Source organism: Papaver somniferum, chromosome 3 (genome assembly GCF_003573695.1).
Source record: "Papaver somniferum cultivar HN1 chromosome 3, ASM357369v1, whole genome shotgun sequence".
NCBI classification, from domain to species: Eukaryota; Viridiplantae; Streptophyta; class Magnoliopsida; order Ranunculales; family Papaveraceae; genus Papaver; species Papaver somniferum.
Genome location: NC_039360.1, coordinates 33607305 through 33624593, shown reverse-complemented (window position 1 = coordinate 33624593; position 17289 = coordinate 33607305). Strand labels below are relative to the sequence as shown.

The following is a 17289-nucleotide window of genomic DNA, read 5'->3' as shown; positions in this document are numbered from 1 at the left end:
CCCTGTGTGCATGTGCCAAAGGCCTCAAGGAAACCACACGTGCGCGAGTTGCAAAACCTCTTCTTCTTTAAATAGATGTCCAAGTCCAAACTTTCCCTTTGATTTCTCTTCCCGCCTTCATTTTCACTCTCTCTCTATATTTTTTCGCCCCAACCCCTAGCTCAATTTTCTATCTCAGTCGAATTCCGCAAGATCGAAGAGAAATCCCTAGTTATCTTAGTAGCAATCATCTCCGATTTTTGTATAAGATCCTTTTATTGTTCTTAAATCTTCATTAGAAAACCTAGGTTTGATCTTATACCCTCACTAGAAGTATTTAATTTCTGAAACGATTCTCTTAGTATATGAGATCTGTAGATCTGTAGTTGTCATCCTAATAATTTTCGTTCCTTATAACGTAATTAGTTGGTTTTTCGTTTTAATTTCTATTTCGATTCCTTTATAACCTAACTAGTTGGTTTTCGTTTGTTCAATTCCCTTTAGTATATGAGATGAAATTGAAATATGGTAGATCTGTAGTTCCATCCGAAGACTTTCGATTCAGTATCACCGTTCCTAGTTTTTATTGCAGCTTGAGGTTATCTTGCGTTTGAGTCGGTTAGGCTGCTTTTATTCATCCGTATTTGAAGGAGTCAGAAGAGTAGGTGATATGTTATATTCTTTCATCTGTCTTGATTGAAATTTTTTAAGGATGTTGCTCTAAGTTTTCTTGTCAGTATTCTTTTATTATAGTCCTGTTTGATGTAGTATCTACATGTTAGTTTAAGTTGTTTTGGGGAAAAAAACAACACGACACCTCTTTGACAAAATTCATTTATTAGATAATTGTATCAACTGGCTTTCTTAGGGGGTTCGTGGTACTCCGTCTACATAAATAGATCATTTAACTGCTTGGAATCGATCACATAATGCGGTTCTGACTTCTTGCATTTTAGATCGTTCAGTTTTCAAGAAACTGGTTTTGGTTGGCACAATCTATGTTGGCTGGCACATTTTGTCATTTTTTATTTAAGCTCAAGATTTCAGGAATGCTCTTACATATACTCAATTTGGGATAAATCTAGGAGAGTCGAGAATCCATATCTTAGAACTTTTAGTTTCATCAGGAGCTCAAGAATGTTTAACACTTTAACTTATTAGTAGCCTTTAACCGCTCCCTGAATATTATAGTTTATTTGCCGACTGATAGTCCAGCTTGATTGATTTACATAATCTCTCATCAAATTTTGGAGTTTGTTGTAGATATATCAATCATTTGTCACACACCACAACTATTTAATAATTGTTGTAATCTAATGCTACAAGTATCGGTACTTGCAATTTGTCATGCTTCAATTTTAGTAAAAATAGAAATTTCAAGGTGCAGTCCTTATTAGTTTGTCTTCAGCTTCTCCTAATAATTCTTGCACATGACTGTTCAGAGTATAGTGTTGTTGTTAACACTAGCCTAGTGGTTGGAACTCCATTTTTTAAATAGATTTCTTGGAGAAGATTAGTTTGTTGCTGCCTTCATAACTTTTCCTGTTATCTCTCGAACCATGATGCACATAGTTTCCTTTTGCAAATGTATGTTGCTGACTTTCTTACCTGCTCTTAACTTTAACTTGAGTAATAGACTAATTTAAGTTGCAGATGTTAAAAGTGAAGGTTTCTGTTTCATTTGCATACATCTCAATCACATGCCATATCTATGTCTCAATACTTTGTGATGGTATGATACTTGTGATTGAATTGGTACTTTAATTGATTATCTGTCAGACCTTGGATATTGCCAAGGATATATCATACACACATATTTCAATGTAAAAGAGCTCAGCGTTTATAGCTCTTGCACATGCTTACCTTTTTCTCTCCGGAACAGATACGTTAGATCGATTAACCTAATACCTTGTTTTTTTATCCACCGGAGAGCAATGGAGGATTCTGAAATATCAAAGTTATGTGAATCCAGTGAAAAGCGTAAGTTGTTTGTCGATTCTGAGGGTCTTAACAACAAAAGGCATAAGGAGTCCTTTTCAGCTATAGATTCTTTGAAAGTGGCTTATGAGAAAGAGGTTGCAAGGGCTGTTTTTGCTGAGAAGGCTTATGAAGATTTGTACCAAAAGTTTATTCAATCTCGGTACTCTAAAGAGTTTGTGGAGGACCACCTATTGGGTCACGGATCTTATGGCAGTGTGGTTCAGTGCACACATCGGTTAGATCAATGTCAGTATGCGATTAAGAGAGTTAGGTTTATCGGTTCTAGTAAGATATTAATGCCGTCAGTATCCAGTTTTACATATTAATAAAATACTGCAGCACAAGCAACTTGATGAGGGCTGTAACTATTTAATCGCTATATTAAAACAAACTTTCTTGTTATTACATCTTTGCAGCGAAGTTCATGCATTGTCAAAGTTGACACATGAAGGAGTAATTCGGTATTACAACAGTTGGATAGAAGTTGATTAAATTACTCCAGATATGAATGTTGAAATCATCTCCTACGCGGTAAATGGTGGGGAAGGCGAAGATGGAGATGAATCTGCAGATTCTGCACTTTTATCTGATGATGAAAATAAGATACGATATTTCAAGATGGGTGAAACCGTAGATCCAGTCACCGTGTATCTTTTGCTCTTTATTCAGATGGAGCTGTGTGAAATGTAAGTTCTCTTTAAATCAAAGCATGAATGAATTACTTGATATTAAAATAGCTGGATAGAGGTGAATTAGTAATTGGACTACTCCTGAGCTGTGTATAGTTTTTGTCTTCGTTAAATGCTAACTGTGAATTCAAAGTATGTGGTACAGTTTTGTTGGGTGCTGTAAGGAATACGAATTAGGGACCTTTCTGTGTGTCATATAATACTAGATGTGTGTGCCACTTATATTTAAGTGCCGCAAGACTCATTAATGAAATGGATAATAATGAGGAAAAGGTGTAAAGATAAATGAGACAAAATGAGTGTTTAGCATCCCAGTGATTATGAAAATGAGGGGTATTCATATAGTTCTCTCTGGAAATTTTAGGGATCGAACTTTGCGCTCGAGCTCGCTCACACCCTTTGCATTAAATTTTAGGGGTATTTCATAAGAAGGTAATCTTTTTTTATGATGCTTTGGTGTCGGAAACCATCATTGATTACAACAAAGGACTTGAATACTTTAGACAGATAGTTGAGGCAGTCTCGTATATGCACGAACAAGGCGTAGTCCACAAAGATTTAAGATCGACCAATATATTTTTGGACTATTCTTCAAAAATAAAGATTGCAGACTATGGAATAGGTAAAGGTTCTTTTTGGTCTCTATTCTTCAAAAATAAAGGAAAATTTTCTTTTTCTGTTTATTTTTCTGTGGGCTATAGCGTGGCATCTCTGCCTTATAATTTCATAAAACTGTAACTATACCAGACTTTTAGGTTTTTAGATTAAATGTTACTGGTGGTGCTTCATCCTGATCTTTTTATTTCTGTAGCCACCAGAAAATTGTTCTTATACTGATAAGAGTTTGAAGTGATGCAAAAGGCCTGTTGACTGAAATTCGTGACGTTTCCCAACAAAATAGGAGTTTTCAAAGGCCCAGAGCATGCAATAGATTACCAACTGGTCACTTTGATCTCAATTGTATTTCTGATGGCGTTGCATTTTATGTAGAGATTTGTATTTCTGATGGTTGCATGTTATGTAGAGATTTGTCTAGAAGAAGACACTTGCTATTGCTTAGTCGCTTATTAGGTCTGATGGGCGTTGCTTTTTAATTAAACATTCTTTCATTGCTAATTTTCAGCTAAATTCGGGGATGTAACTTTATTCCGCACCTGAAAGGAAGAATAAGGCTGCAGAGGTTGATGCCAAGGCTGACATCTATAGTCTAGGCATCCTCCTTTTTGAGCTTATTTCAAATTTTATCTCAGCTACCCACAGGGCAAAGCTTCTCGAACCACTTACTAAAGATAGAATCTTCCCGGAAGAGATAAACACACGCGATAAAGAATTTATTTTACTTCTGTTATCCGAGCAACCCAAAGATCGTCCTTCGGGCAAAGGAGATCTTAGAATGTAAGTATAGTTTTATTTTTAGTTACTATTATCATAATTGTATCTGATTATGGTTGGAGTAACCTAACTTATTGTATCTGATTATGGTTCTTTACTATTTCTGAATGAACAGGGTTAAAGCAGTAGATATGGATATTGCTGGGGTCTAAGCTTGATGGTATGTATTTCCTTGTTATCAGAGGTTCAGTTAGTAATGGGTGTTCATGTGGCAAGCACTTTTTAAGATTTCAGGTTGTTCAAAATATTCAAGTAGACATTAGAATGTTATCCACAGTTTTATGTTGAATAGTTTTGTGAATCCCATACAGATGGGGTTGCTAAATGCACAGGGTATGTATTAGATTTTTGAAACTATTAGTTCACGTCTTGTATTTGTTATCATGCCTGGTTATTTTCATGGTGTGGATGTTTTATGAGTCTGATAGATATTCGTGGTCTGGTCAATTTTGTTTTGATCAATCAGTTTATTGTGGTTGTTTTGATCAATCAGTCTATATGAACGCAGTTTATTGATCAAGATTATCTGACTGTCCTGACCGGATTAGAATTTTGTTTTCTGAAACTTCAAATTTGAAGTGTACTGGTATTGTGTTGGTACTAGTGATTTTTAAAGTACAGAATGCATAAGCTTATTTATATTTTAAATTGGCTTTTGTAAAAGTTAGTCTAGAATTGAGTGGGTTGGCTTGTCCTGGCCTTAATAGCTAAAGAAGATGATTTTTGGACATAAATGGTAAGATAATCAATTATTTTGCAGTTAGTAACTGATATATTACACACTTAATATAAAATAAAGAGGTTAAGGCCAAGCACAATGGTAAGTCATTTCGCTTAGCTATAGCTTATTTGCAGCGAATTCCAACTACCATAAGTGGCACCGGAGGTGTGGTGTAGAGAAAACCCGCTTCTGGCATAAGATAATTGTAGAGAAGTATGGTTCTGAATTTTCAGTTTCGGTTCCTGGAAAAGTTTCTTCCATGTTCGGTGAGAACTATTGCTTAAACAAGATAACTCGTCACTGCCAAGTCTTCGACACCCATCCACTCAATTATAAATGTTTCCATTTTGGCCTGATTAAGTGGTCAGGCACTTTGCCTTCAGCTAATGCTTTTCCTAGTCTGTTTAGAGTGTCTGACCATATTACTGCAGACAGGAATTGGAGGCTTGATTTCGAAAGAATTCTTTCTAACACCGAAAACAACACTCTTGGTAATTTCTTGCAGTGCATTGCATTGCATTGGAAACTCACCGCCTATTTTAGACACTTTGCCTGACACAAGAAAATGGACGCTGCATAGCTCAGGCCTTTTTTCAGTCAAATCGTTGTAAAGTTGATTCTTGAGGCGGGTGAAGAGGATTTTCCAAGTTCTTTCATTTGGAAAACTGCAATTCTGCCAAAGATAAATTTCCTCATGTGGTGTGTGATTCATGGGAAGATAAACTCAGTGGACATGTTGCAGCATAAGGGGATTGCCATCTTTAGCTGGAACCTCACATTCCCCACCAGCAGATTCAAGGTTGATACTGAGAAACAAGATCATTTGTTCCTACATTGCAAAATCGCACAGAAAGTTTGGTGCACCTTATTGCCCAAGGACTAAATATGGGTGTTTCCCAATTCCATTTTCCTATTACCATTTTCCTCCTGTATACATGATTCCTTGCTAATGACGAATTTTACATATAAAGCAGTATACACCGATACATTTTCTTCTGTTTACTCACTACACAAATTACAATGCCTGCTTGTCTTCTTTTCTCCTCCGATTCTTACAGTGAGTTAGTAGTCATCTCCAAACCTCTGCAGAGTTGTGACCTATCAATGCAGACTACTAAGGGCTCGCCGATCGCGAAGTGGAAGGGTCCTCTTTGCAGCCAAACCACTATCTATTTCATAATCATGCAGCCATCGAGCTTAAACTTGGAGATATCTTTACACCAGCAGCATACTCACGAGCCCACAAGTCGTAGTGTATGATATCATCAAGTGATGGGCTGGTCACCAATTCCGACCGATGCTTGTCGCACGTAAGCTCCACGACCTTGAAGATATCCAAGTAGCTTATTCTGCAAGATAAATAAAACCCAGCTTAGAACAAAGAACAGGATGTCTCGCTTAATGCTTTCAGTATATTTGCATAAGTAAAGAACAATTTTTGCATCTTTATCAGCAGATAAGTTTTGGGCTGACTATGTATATCTTATGATAACCAAATCCGTTTACAGAAACGTTTGACAAACAAAAGTACTTACTTTTCATCAATAAACATTTCCACAGCTTTCTCATTTGCTGCACTAAGGACTCCAGTCATGGTGCCTCCGGCTCGGCCAGCAGCATAAGCAAGGTCCATTGATGGGTATTTTACATTGTCAGGAGCTTTAAAGGTTAGTGAACCCAACCTGTATACCACATATAACAAAGACTTGTAATTTCAAACTTATTTGTATTATTTTATTGGGAAAAAAGTTGTCACTGAAAGGAAAATAAATCCATACTTGCAAAGATCAAGCCGAGGCCAAGTGATCTCAGAGCAATATACTCTGTCTGGCCACGATAATGTGTAAAGAATAGGAAGGCGCATATCAGGCCACCCCAACTGAGCCAAAACTGACGAATCCTGGAAATGGACGACAGAGAATAATAAATTTAATACTGCTAAGACATTTCATCTTTTCTAGATGTCAGAAAGTACCTCGGCAAAAAAGGAATAGAAGAGGAGGAAAAACCTGTGTTTCAATCATTGAATGTATGATAGATTGTGGATGAATGACAATATCAATATCATCATATTCAGCCCCAAAAAGATAATGAGCTTCGATAACTTCTAGACCCTGCTCATCATGTAAGAACTCCATTTAATCTCAGAATTTTTTACAAGTGACAATAACATATGTAATGGAACATTAATAAATAATTGGGTTGTAACATGCCTTGTTGAATAAGGTTGCAGAATCTACTGTTATTTTCTTCCCCATATTCCAGTTAGGATGCTTTAAGGCATCAGCTACTTTCACCTCTTTCAATTTTTCAACAGGCCAATCCCTGAAAGAACACCAGAAACAAAAATGGTTAACTCCTGGTTATCTTTTTGAACCAGCGACTTATGTGCAACTGAGATGACAATTCCTAAAATCCAACTCAAATGAAAGCTTGTACAACAGTGTCCTTGAATTTCCCCTCTTACTAAGTCCAAAAAGTCGGTGAAAGATTCCTAATATTATGATTGTTCACCTGAAAGCTCCACCTGAAGCAGTCAAAATTATGCGTCGGAGCGCACCCTCTGGCAAACCCTGTATACACTGGAAATAGGAACTGTCTATCTCTCAGTTCTTGACAACAAATACAAATAATAATGAAGTTTGGATGATTTTTAATTTCAAAGATACAAAGTCTTGATTATGCCCTGTTCATGAAAAGAAGTCAAGGACTGAAAGTATCTTGAATCCTTCTGCGCTTAGTAAATAAATTCAATTTCTCATACTGCATTCTTACCTGGAATATTGCAGAATGTTCCGAATCTGCAGGAAGAATTTTCACTTTATGCTTCTGGGCAAGAGGAAGCACAAAGGGACCCCCAGCGATCAGAGTCTCTTTATTTGCCAACGCAATGTCCTTTCCAGCCTCTATTGCAGCCACTGTTGGCTAAAACAACAGAAAAAAAATATATTAACGGCCAGTTGGAGGTCCTTTATAGGTATTTTTAATTTCTCATCAACTATCAATACTATGTCAATTATATAGCACAAATCAATCTTGCCTACACACCTAAATTTTCGGTACTTAATGAGACATATATATATATATATATATATATATATATAAGGCCATGCTCTGTAGATACTAGTGCCAACACGTCCAGTTACCCATGTATCCCGACTTAACTGAACCAAATTTAACCAATTTGTGGTTGCATGAGACTTGAACTTTGCACCTACCAAACACCAACCAATCGTCCTCATAATAGTGTACGAAGATGTAAATTTTTTATGTTTTTTTGAGGCGCGGACATATTAATTTTAGATCAACTGACAAATTTCTTGCGAGCATACCCATCTTTCTAACTACAGTCTACAAAGAAGAAAAAAGGCTATGAGAAAAAATGACTTATGTTGTTACCTTCAAACCAGCACAACCTACTATCCCTGTGACTACTGTGGCAGCATCCATGTGTCGAGCAACCTGAAGATCAAGTGCAGAGACATTATAGTCGAAATTTTCAGTCAGGCAAGACAGTAGAGATAGACAAGTAACATAGCTAACCTCAATGACCCCTTGCTCCCCAGGAATTATCTCGGGTTTGTAGTCAGCATCGGCCAAAGCCTCTTTCAGTTCATCAACCAAAGATTCATTTCTAACAGCCACCAGTTGAGGCCTAAAGGTTTTCACCTATTCGACAACAAAGTAAAATTGAGCTAAGATACACTAATGCAGTTTGAGATAATACAATCCCAAATGCCAAGCATTGCCAGCTCTCTACATAGAACAGTCACCTGCTCTGCAAGAAGAGTCACATTTGAACCAGCTGCTAATGCAACAATTCTGAACTTCTCCGGGTTCTCTGCAACTATGTCTAAAGTCTGAAATACCATATCATACCATAAAAGCTCTTCAGAAATACTCAAAAATCATCTTTCGAAACAATTAGCTAATTCAATTCTAAAGAAGATGTTGTACCTGGGTTCCAATGGAACCAGTAGATCCAACAATTGAAATAGGCTTCGGACCATCCCAAACCTTACGACCAGGCTCCGCAACAGCGCATCCCGGCCAAGCTGGGGGTGGCGATTGGGATGAACAACGAGCACCCTTACCAATTTCCTTTCTTTTCACAGGACAACGCCCTAAAATTATCAAGTCAAATAAAAGAAGCTAACATTTCAAACACTTATCTCAACAAAATAATACAGTAAAAAAAAAAAGACATTAAAAGCAAACAATATAAACCAACCAGGCAATAAATAATCACAACAACCTAGTTAAAATTGAAGCCCTACACATAATCTCTAACACAGAAGAAGAAGAAGAACAAAGTCACCCCTTAACTGAAATCATGTCTACTGTAAACCTAAAAGGAAGAAAAGACAGACCTTTAAGTTTGAAGATGTCTGGTTTAATGGAATTCAAGAAAGAAATAGAACCCATTTCTCCAGGATAAGAAATTTTCAGAGCCATGTGTTAGTAATCAGTTCTTGCTTCTAATTTGATGATCAACAACAAGAGGGTTTTATTGGGTTGGGGGAATGGAATCAGTTTAACAAGGCATTTCTAGGGAGAAAGCATTTTTATTGTGGGGGTGGGGGAGAAGAGAAATAGTGGGGAGGATAAGACGAGATGAGAATCGGAGGACAATTTCAAGAAATAAAAAAAGGATCAGGGGAAATGATGGATTTTAGTGGACAATTATGCCGCTTTCTGTATTGTGCTTAATTTTCTTTTGATTCTGTTTATAATTGGATCAGTAGTCGGCTAGTCACACTCAGGGTAGTCAATGATATATCGGGGATATTTCGGATATCGGCCCAGAACGATACGATAAGAAGGATATCGGGGATACGATATTCGCCCGATAATATCGGCCGTATCGGTCGAATATCGGCCGTATCGGTCAAATATCGGCCGTATCGGTCGATACGAAGTTTTCCTACATTTCCTGACATGAGACGGTATTGGTCGTTTTCTATAAAGTTTAAGGGTAATTTTGGCGAAAAAAGTCTTCCAGGTGGTAGTAGAGGTGCATGTAGCTCTCGAATCAAGTCTACTAAAGTTACTCTTTTGTTTTTTTGATAAAATTGATGTTATCTATTATATCTTATCCGAAAATGTGTGGAGAAATGTTTAATATAAAATTATAGTCTCTAAATCTAGAACCGATATTTCAACGATAATATCCCCGATATAAAATCGTACCAGTGTATCGGTCCCGGCCGAGATGAACCGATATCCGATATTTTTAGTTTTTGCTGAGAACCATAATATTGGTTTGACGGTGTATCCTTATCTCTATTTGTAACTATATCTCAAAAAGGAAATCATGCAGTTATCCCTACCAAGGGTAAAGATAGTGGGCGGCAAATGGGCAGATTTTTCTATACCCACGAATCCCACCCCCACATAGGGGAACATGTAAAAGGGGTGGGCAATTTGGTAAATTAGGAGTTTGTCCATCTCGTCTCAAGGTGAGTCGAGCATCTTGACATGAGACAAACTGCTTAACTCGAAATGTTCAGTCTCATCTAGGTCGAGGCTCGGTTAAGGTTGAGACAATAACGGTTACTTTCATTTAATGACTCTAATCTTATTCCTCATAAATTCAATTATTTTCGATTTTAAAATCACATCTTCTACATCCAAATTTATTAATATCACTTTCAACTTGATTTTTCACTCTCAAACTCTTGATCTGTAAATCAGAAGAGAAAAATTCCAAAAAATGGCCACTTCATCATAACCACAAAATACTTCAAGAAAAAAACTCGTAGTCTAAAGTATAGTCTGGATGAAGATAAGGTTATTTGTAGAGCTTATGTAACGTTTACGTTTGTCAATAGTGCTCAACAACAACATAATATTTTTAGGGGAAATTCATTGTCTTTTTAGCCAGAAAACTGGAAATGTTCAAAAACGTGATGCTTCTTGGTTGTCATGTCGTTTTAATAGAATCAACAAAGACATGAACCTATGGGTAGCTTTGATGATGTAAATAACTCGTCAAACTGCGAGTAGCGAGAGTGAAGTCGATTTAGTAAGTCACATTTCAAATGGTTAAATTGATTTGTAAAATGTGTTATGTTTGTTGTAATAACTAATTAATGAATATATGCAAATTGCAGCAAAGATAACTCGAGAGGAATGACAAAGAAGATGCTTTTATGGTTTTAAGACGAAGCCTGTTTCCACATCCTCAGAAAGATGAACCGGTATAACCTTATCTCTTGAACGGATATCAAGTACCAAAGGAATCATCTTACAAGACTACAAATGCTTCTCAAGGATCTCCTTATTCTTCACCAAAAACAGGCTCAAACCCTCGTCCCAACCCTGGAAGATTCCCACATGGTAATTCTAATCTTAATGTCAATGGAAATGCATGAAAAAATTTGATATATTGGGTAACAAAATAGCAAATAGAAACATAAAGGCAGCTCATGATGCCGCTCAATGATCAACTTCTGAATACAACCTTTATGAATATTTTGAAAAACAAGAAAAATTCAATATTGTTAAAATAGTAGAGCGAAAGAAAATGGTTTCAGAAATGAGGAAAGGTCATAAGGCGGTTGAATAGAAGTTGTTTAATTCACACGTAAGAGGAATCATGGGAATTGACACGACAAAAATGAAATATGCACAATTACGATTGACGTTGAAAATCTTCTTCAGAGTGTACACTAAAATAATCTCGCATCATTTGTTGATGTTCATCCTCCCAGAATCTTCTTATATATCTTCTTGCAAATACTGTCATTGGTTATGGAGTTCGCAATACTTGCCCAGTGTATAAATGTATCATGGCGTTCGTCATCTTTCTTTATTTGTCTGGATCTTCATCCATTTGATTCAACTGATGCATCCACTATTCTTGTTGTTGGAGAAATAATAGTGCAACTGTCTGTGCTTCCTCATTTTCCAAATTGGGATCTATAAGAACAAAAACAAATTGATTGAAACAACGAACTAAAACTGATGAATATACTAAAGAAATTTGATGAATTTCTATGAAAATAGAAGATATGTAGAAGTTGTGCGAGTTTCTTGGTGGAAAAGTTTTGTATAGGTAAGATGGACATATAACCGTTGAATTAATGGTTAGAAGTGTACGTTGTCATAGCAGATGGTGAAGATCGGTTTTAGTTGAATAGAGGCTCATTTGGTGATGCGATGATCATCGGCTCAAGTTGGGACGACTATCCCAACTAAGGACGATCGTTTCAATCTTCATCGGTATTCTCTTTTCCACTTTGAGAAATTGAGTTTTCCCATCCACGTGCACTATTAAATAAGTTTATTTTCCAGTCTTCACCAGACTTTCCCTTGTCTAATTGAATTTGCAGTTGACCCTAATACATCCAATAATTATGAATTTTCCTTCATTTCAGTTTTCCATCTAAAATCCGTTAAGTCGGTGATCATGCGAATCAGACGAGTTGACCAACTTTAAAAGCTTTTCCACACTGACAGATTAGTAACAAACCATTAAAAATCTCTTTGTCGGTCATGAAAGTGAATTTTAAGGTCACCGTTGAACCATGATCCCTTTCTTTGGTGAACTGAACCAAAAGTCTTCTGGTTGTGGAAAGAAAGTATAATGCATTGTAAACAAACACATTTGGAGCTCTTTGAAGGAAACAAGTAAGAACAGAAAGACATGAATAAAAAAACTTAATGATTTTTATATGATCAATAGAAGGTTGGAACACATTCTGTTGAGAAAACGATATGTAAATTTAATTTCAATAAACCAATTCACAGTGGTCTAAAGGAATTTGGTATTCAATCCTTAGTTCTTTGATGTATTATTGTAGATAATAGAACTCCTGCAAATTGCCAAAGATTGTGTTAAATGGTCGTTATTGGTAATAGCTATGCATGCATGATTGAATAAAAATGCAAGAAGAAAAAGTAATTTTGAGTGTATCCAGAATTAAAGATAGGAGTGCTTTTATTAGTTAGGGCTTCCATGGTGATTGTTATAATATTTTGTCTGTTTAATTGATCGTTCAAAGAAAATATATTAAAAGGCACACAACCCGTATGCATGGGGATACAATTGGAAGAGAGCGAAGCGCCCAAAGAAAAAGAAAAAAATCAAAGTTAAAGCTAAAACTAAAGCAATTTTTTTAATGTACACAACAAAGATTATCAACAGAACATCTTATGGTATCTAAAAATCATAAACACAACTTGCAAATCAAAATCAAAATTGCTACCTACTATCAATTAGTAGACTCTGTAACATCCTTTGTAATTAAACCATCGTGATAATTCAGGAGATCCAATAATATTTCTTTGCGATGAGTCTTTAAAGGGGGAAAGTCTATGCTCCATAAAGAACCAGATTCCATAAGTTTATCTACTGAGACCTTGTTAAGAACTTTGGATTTTGGGACCTTTTACTTTTTTTTTTTGAACTTATAGTACCATTTGGGAACGTACCTGTTATTTTGGTTTATAAACTCAAGTTCTTGTTATATCCTAAGATTTATTTGGATGATGACGGCTTAGTGATGCTTGTCTTAGAATCTTCCAAAACTAACTGAGAAGTGGCTAACCTATTTTTTTTTCTTCTTCTTCGATTACATGAAACCTAGTATTGATTTCAAAGACATGAGATTGGAGGGATAATTAGATGAGTTGTTTGCACATTGCACAACCGATATAGAGCATTCATAACCACATCCATCTTAACATCATCCTTAATCTCCTCAATAGAAAGAGTTTATTTGTTTTCCTAGAGTTATTATTTTTTTTTATTAATCAAATGCAACATCATCCTCAATGTCTTTAGACCCTTATCTTAGCGGTGTTGCACACTCAAAGACCAAATGACTCACGATTTCGCAATGAGAACATAACTTTGGGATTTTAGGCTCAGCATATTGACAAAAGCTTTCTGCACTTCCATCATCACCATCTCCCACCCAAATTCGATCAGGAATCTTCTTTGAAAATTGGGTATTATTATTATTTGGTGTTACTCACTCTCAAGATCAGTAAATTGAAGAGGTATGTAACAAATATAAAAATTGAAATGACGAGGGTACCTAATATACCATAATCCTTTTGTATCAACCCATTCAAGACATACCTTGCGTGATATAGTATACGCAGAGACTGTCAAGAAGATAACAACCACAAGATTTACACTTGGATATAGTATAAGTTCGGACCAAATTAACTATCAAACCAAGTGTTTGATTAATGTATAAGTTGTATTTACTTTAATTATAAAGAAAGCTAAATAACACAAAAGTAAAGTAAATAACACGACACAAGATTTTGTTAACGAGGAAACTGCAAATACAGAAGAAACCATGGACCTAGACCAGTTTTAAATACTCTCAGAATTAAGACGCTATACAAAGACTACTACCAACTTCGTATAGTTGAGACAAAGTAAACTAACTCCAAGTTACTCAGTTCCTTCAGTAACCCTTCACCTACTATCAATCTGTTAATGAACGTAAATCTTAATATATGGTCCACTATCTTAAGTTGTTTCACCCGCTGTAAAGACTTCTAGCAGTCAACTCATTTGGATTGTATTCGAAATATTAAAGGACTAATCCATTTCGGTAACCGCTTTATCAATCTCAAGAACTTGATCAGAGATGTTTGTTGAGTTATACAAAGGCTCTTTCGTTTAAAAGATTAAACTCCTTTGTATCGGTTTAGATATATTAAGATTTATATTATCGAGATAATCAAACCCTGGTTTATAACCTATCAGAATAAGATCCTGAAGAAAACCACCAAAATGATAGAACGTTGATCTATACAACAAGTTATAAAGCTTATTAAAGATACAAAATTTGTCAGATCCCAATCAATCAAGTGTGCACGAAGATCAAAATACCAATAACAGAATGTTCTTGTCTTTAAATCTCCAGTCTTCAATATACCTGCATAAATAACTTGCTTCCCTTGTGATCGATCATGCACAGAATGGAGCCTGTTAACAGTTGATGTTCACAAACTTATCTTCAAATCTAAAAATAGATCTGAACTTTATCGATCTTTAATTCAAGTGACCTTATATCAGAAGATAAGGATCACAGAATAAACAAACTAGTGATTATGAAGGTTCAACTACCATGAACAATCAAATCACTAATCGAAAACTAAAATAACAATGCGATTCTAGTATCCCATGTAATGACCCGTCCCTTTACCGATATTGTCCCCACTTAGCCACTGTTGGGGTTTTCAGCGGGCATCGTTGCGGTAATCCAACAGAAACTTCCCGGATGGTCACCCATCCATGGATTATTCCCTCCCGAGCACGCTTAACTGCAGAGTTTTCTGCCAACTCTGAGCCAATTGTGCTGAAAATGCCTCGGTATAATATAGACGTTTCTTGTCTCGTATGAGAGCAGTATATGGCATAATCCCCCAGCATACTCCCCCACCCGAGCACAAGCAAACGTTCCCTAGTTTTATCCCAACTAACACCGATATTGTTCCCACTTACTCACTGCGGTTATCCAGCAGTGTGGGATTTTTAACGACACTATTGCGATTATCCAGCAGCAGTTTCCCGAGAGGTCACCCATCTGATAGACACATTTTTGTGACCGAATTGTCCTCAATTTTCAGTATTGTTGGTACTCGATTTTCTACTTATTATGGTGTTTTATGTGTTTGTAGGTATTTTTGGAAAATAAACATTTTTGGAAAATTCGGTTCGAAAAGTTGGTATAGGCACCCGGAGGACACATGTTATTCGGACTCTCAGTTTTGGATAAGGGCACCTAACTGATAAGGGGTACCTCAGGGAGCCAACTGCTAATCGCGCCCCATTACTGGTTAAGGGGGCTCCATCTTCTTCCTTGATTTGAAAAGAAAAATTGGCGGGAAATTTGGTTTCAACGGTAAAGGATTTATTATCTTTAAGATAAGAATATCTTCTTGCCTTACAAAAATGAAGTTTTGAAGAAAAAGGAAGTTATCTTGTATTAAACAAGAAAGATATCCTTAAAATATTTAATCTTGGATTTTATTCTGCGAATTAAAAAAGATATGGGTTTAGTAAAGACATATATAGAATAAGAGAAGGAAAAAAAATTCTTGAAGATATTTTTAATTAAAAAGAAGAAGATTTTGGAGTTATGGAAGAATATATTTGAGTGATGTGTATTTGTGTGCATAAATAGAGAGCTAGAGGGCACATTTGAGTGGAGTTTTGGAGAGAAAAGAAAATCACTGCTTTAATAATTTTCTCACATTTTCATCATTTGTAAACCACTTTTTGAGCCATGATAAATACTTTAAGTGTGTTTTCGACGTGATGAGCTAATCCCCAACACTGGGATGACGGAGGAAGACGAATTTCATACATGGGTAAAATTATTTAATTCTTTTAAGACTTTTGCATTAATTTTAATTGAAATATGATTAGAATTAATTGGTTGTCATTTAATTTGATGAGGTATGCTTAGCTTAAATGTTTTGATATATCATGCTTAGGATTTACAACTAATCTTTTGAGAATCTACCTTGCAAAATCAGAGTCCATGTTAATTTTATTTATTGAGCTTTAATTGTTGAGAATAAATAAATCGAACCCTATTTTATGAATTCAACGAAATCCTAGTCCCAGTAACTCTCTTCATCTTGTGACAATATTTTGTATATATTTTTCTTTTATTTTAGTTTATTAATTCTTAAAATCAATCTCATCAAGTCCGAGTGAACGACATCTCTATTTACCACTATATAAAATTCGATCAATTTTTGAAATACCCCCAAACTTATTATTTGCTAGTCCTCGAGCAAATCTAATCTAGAAAAATAAAAATGACTACACTTAGCATGTACAGAAAGCCTATAAACCGCTAGGTGGCCTTAACGGCGGAGTGTTATCTCCGGAGGGTTTACCAGAGGTATACCCACAAAATCTTTACTCCAGACCCTAGCTATCTACTCAGAACCTTGGAAGGCACCAAAGAATATCCTTGGTTGGCATACAATCATTGACTATAGGAGGAAGTACCCTGATGCGAAATTCCAATTGTTGTACACGAGTTTGCACTCAAGCATATTAAAATTGATATATAAGTGACAGAGCTCTACTCAGATAGTTTCTGGACATCATAACCGAAGTCAACCAATCACATGAAAAGATCAAGAAGATGGATAAAGAGAAAAAATAGATGTTTAAAGTGATCGGTGTTTCCATATCTGTTTGAAGGCCTCTGCCAAGATGAACCTATCCTGATGGACTGAGATACCGGTCTGACTAATATCAACACAACTGGCATATACAAGGGCACCAGTGGTCGAATTTATTGAATTTATTCCGGTTGGTTTGAATAGGGTCTGGTCTCTTTTTTTTTTTTGTATCTCAATCACCCTAATTCACCCTAGCAAAGGTAACAACTTGAATCATGTGCCCCACCGAGTCACTTAAAAAAAATAAAAATAGAAGGATTAGGATTCAACGAAATATGGCGAAACTACCATGTTTTTTTATTTTTTTTTTAATTCTAACACCTGAGCTCTGTGCTTTTATGAATAGACTCTTTTGAT

At 35.9% G+C, this 17289-nt stretch overlaps 1 protein-coding gene and 1 long non-coding RNA gene across 2 annotated transcripts; one reads left to right on the top strand and one right to left on the bottom strand.

Moving 5' to 3' along the window:
• The first annotated feature begins 2289 nt into the window (after positions 1-2289).
• LOC113355797 lies at positions 2290-4502 on the top strand. Its single transcript, XR_003362610.1, has 3 exons — positions 2290-2645; positions 3772-4043; positions 4156-4502. It is a non-coding gene; the product is annotated as an uncharacterized LOC113355797 (long non-coding RNA).
• Positions 4503-5605: 1103 nt separating this feature from the next.
• Positions 5606-9499, bottom strand: LOC113355796 (1-deoxy-D-xylulose 5-phosphate reductoisomerase, chloroplastic-like). The gene is made up of 12 exons (XM_026598746.1): positions 9132-9499; positions 8719-8885; positions 8535-8621; positions 8305-8430; positions 8161-8223; positions 7537-7686; positions 7276-7343; positions 6975-7086; positions 6771-6875; positions 6540-6661; positions 6297-6443; positions 5606-6110 (listed from the first exon to the last, which is right to left on the bottom strand). The coding sequence occupies exons 1-12, from the start codon at positions 9214-9216 to the stop codon at positions 5942-5944; spliced, it is 1401 nt and encodes a 466-aa protein (XP_026454531.1). The 5' UTR covers positions 9217-9499; the 3' UTR covers positions 5606-5941.
• Between the last annotated feature and the right edge of the window lie 7790 nt (positions 9500-17289).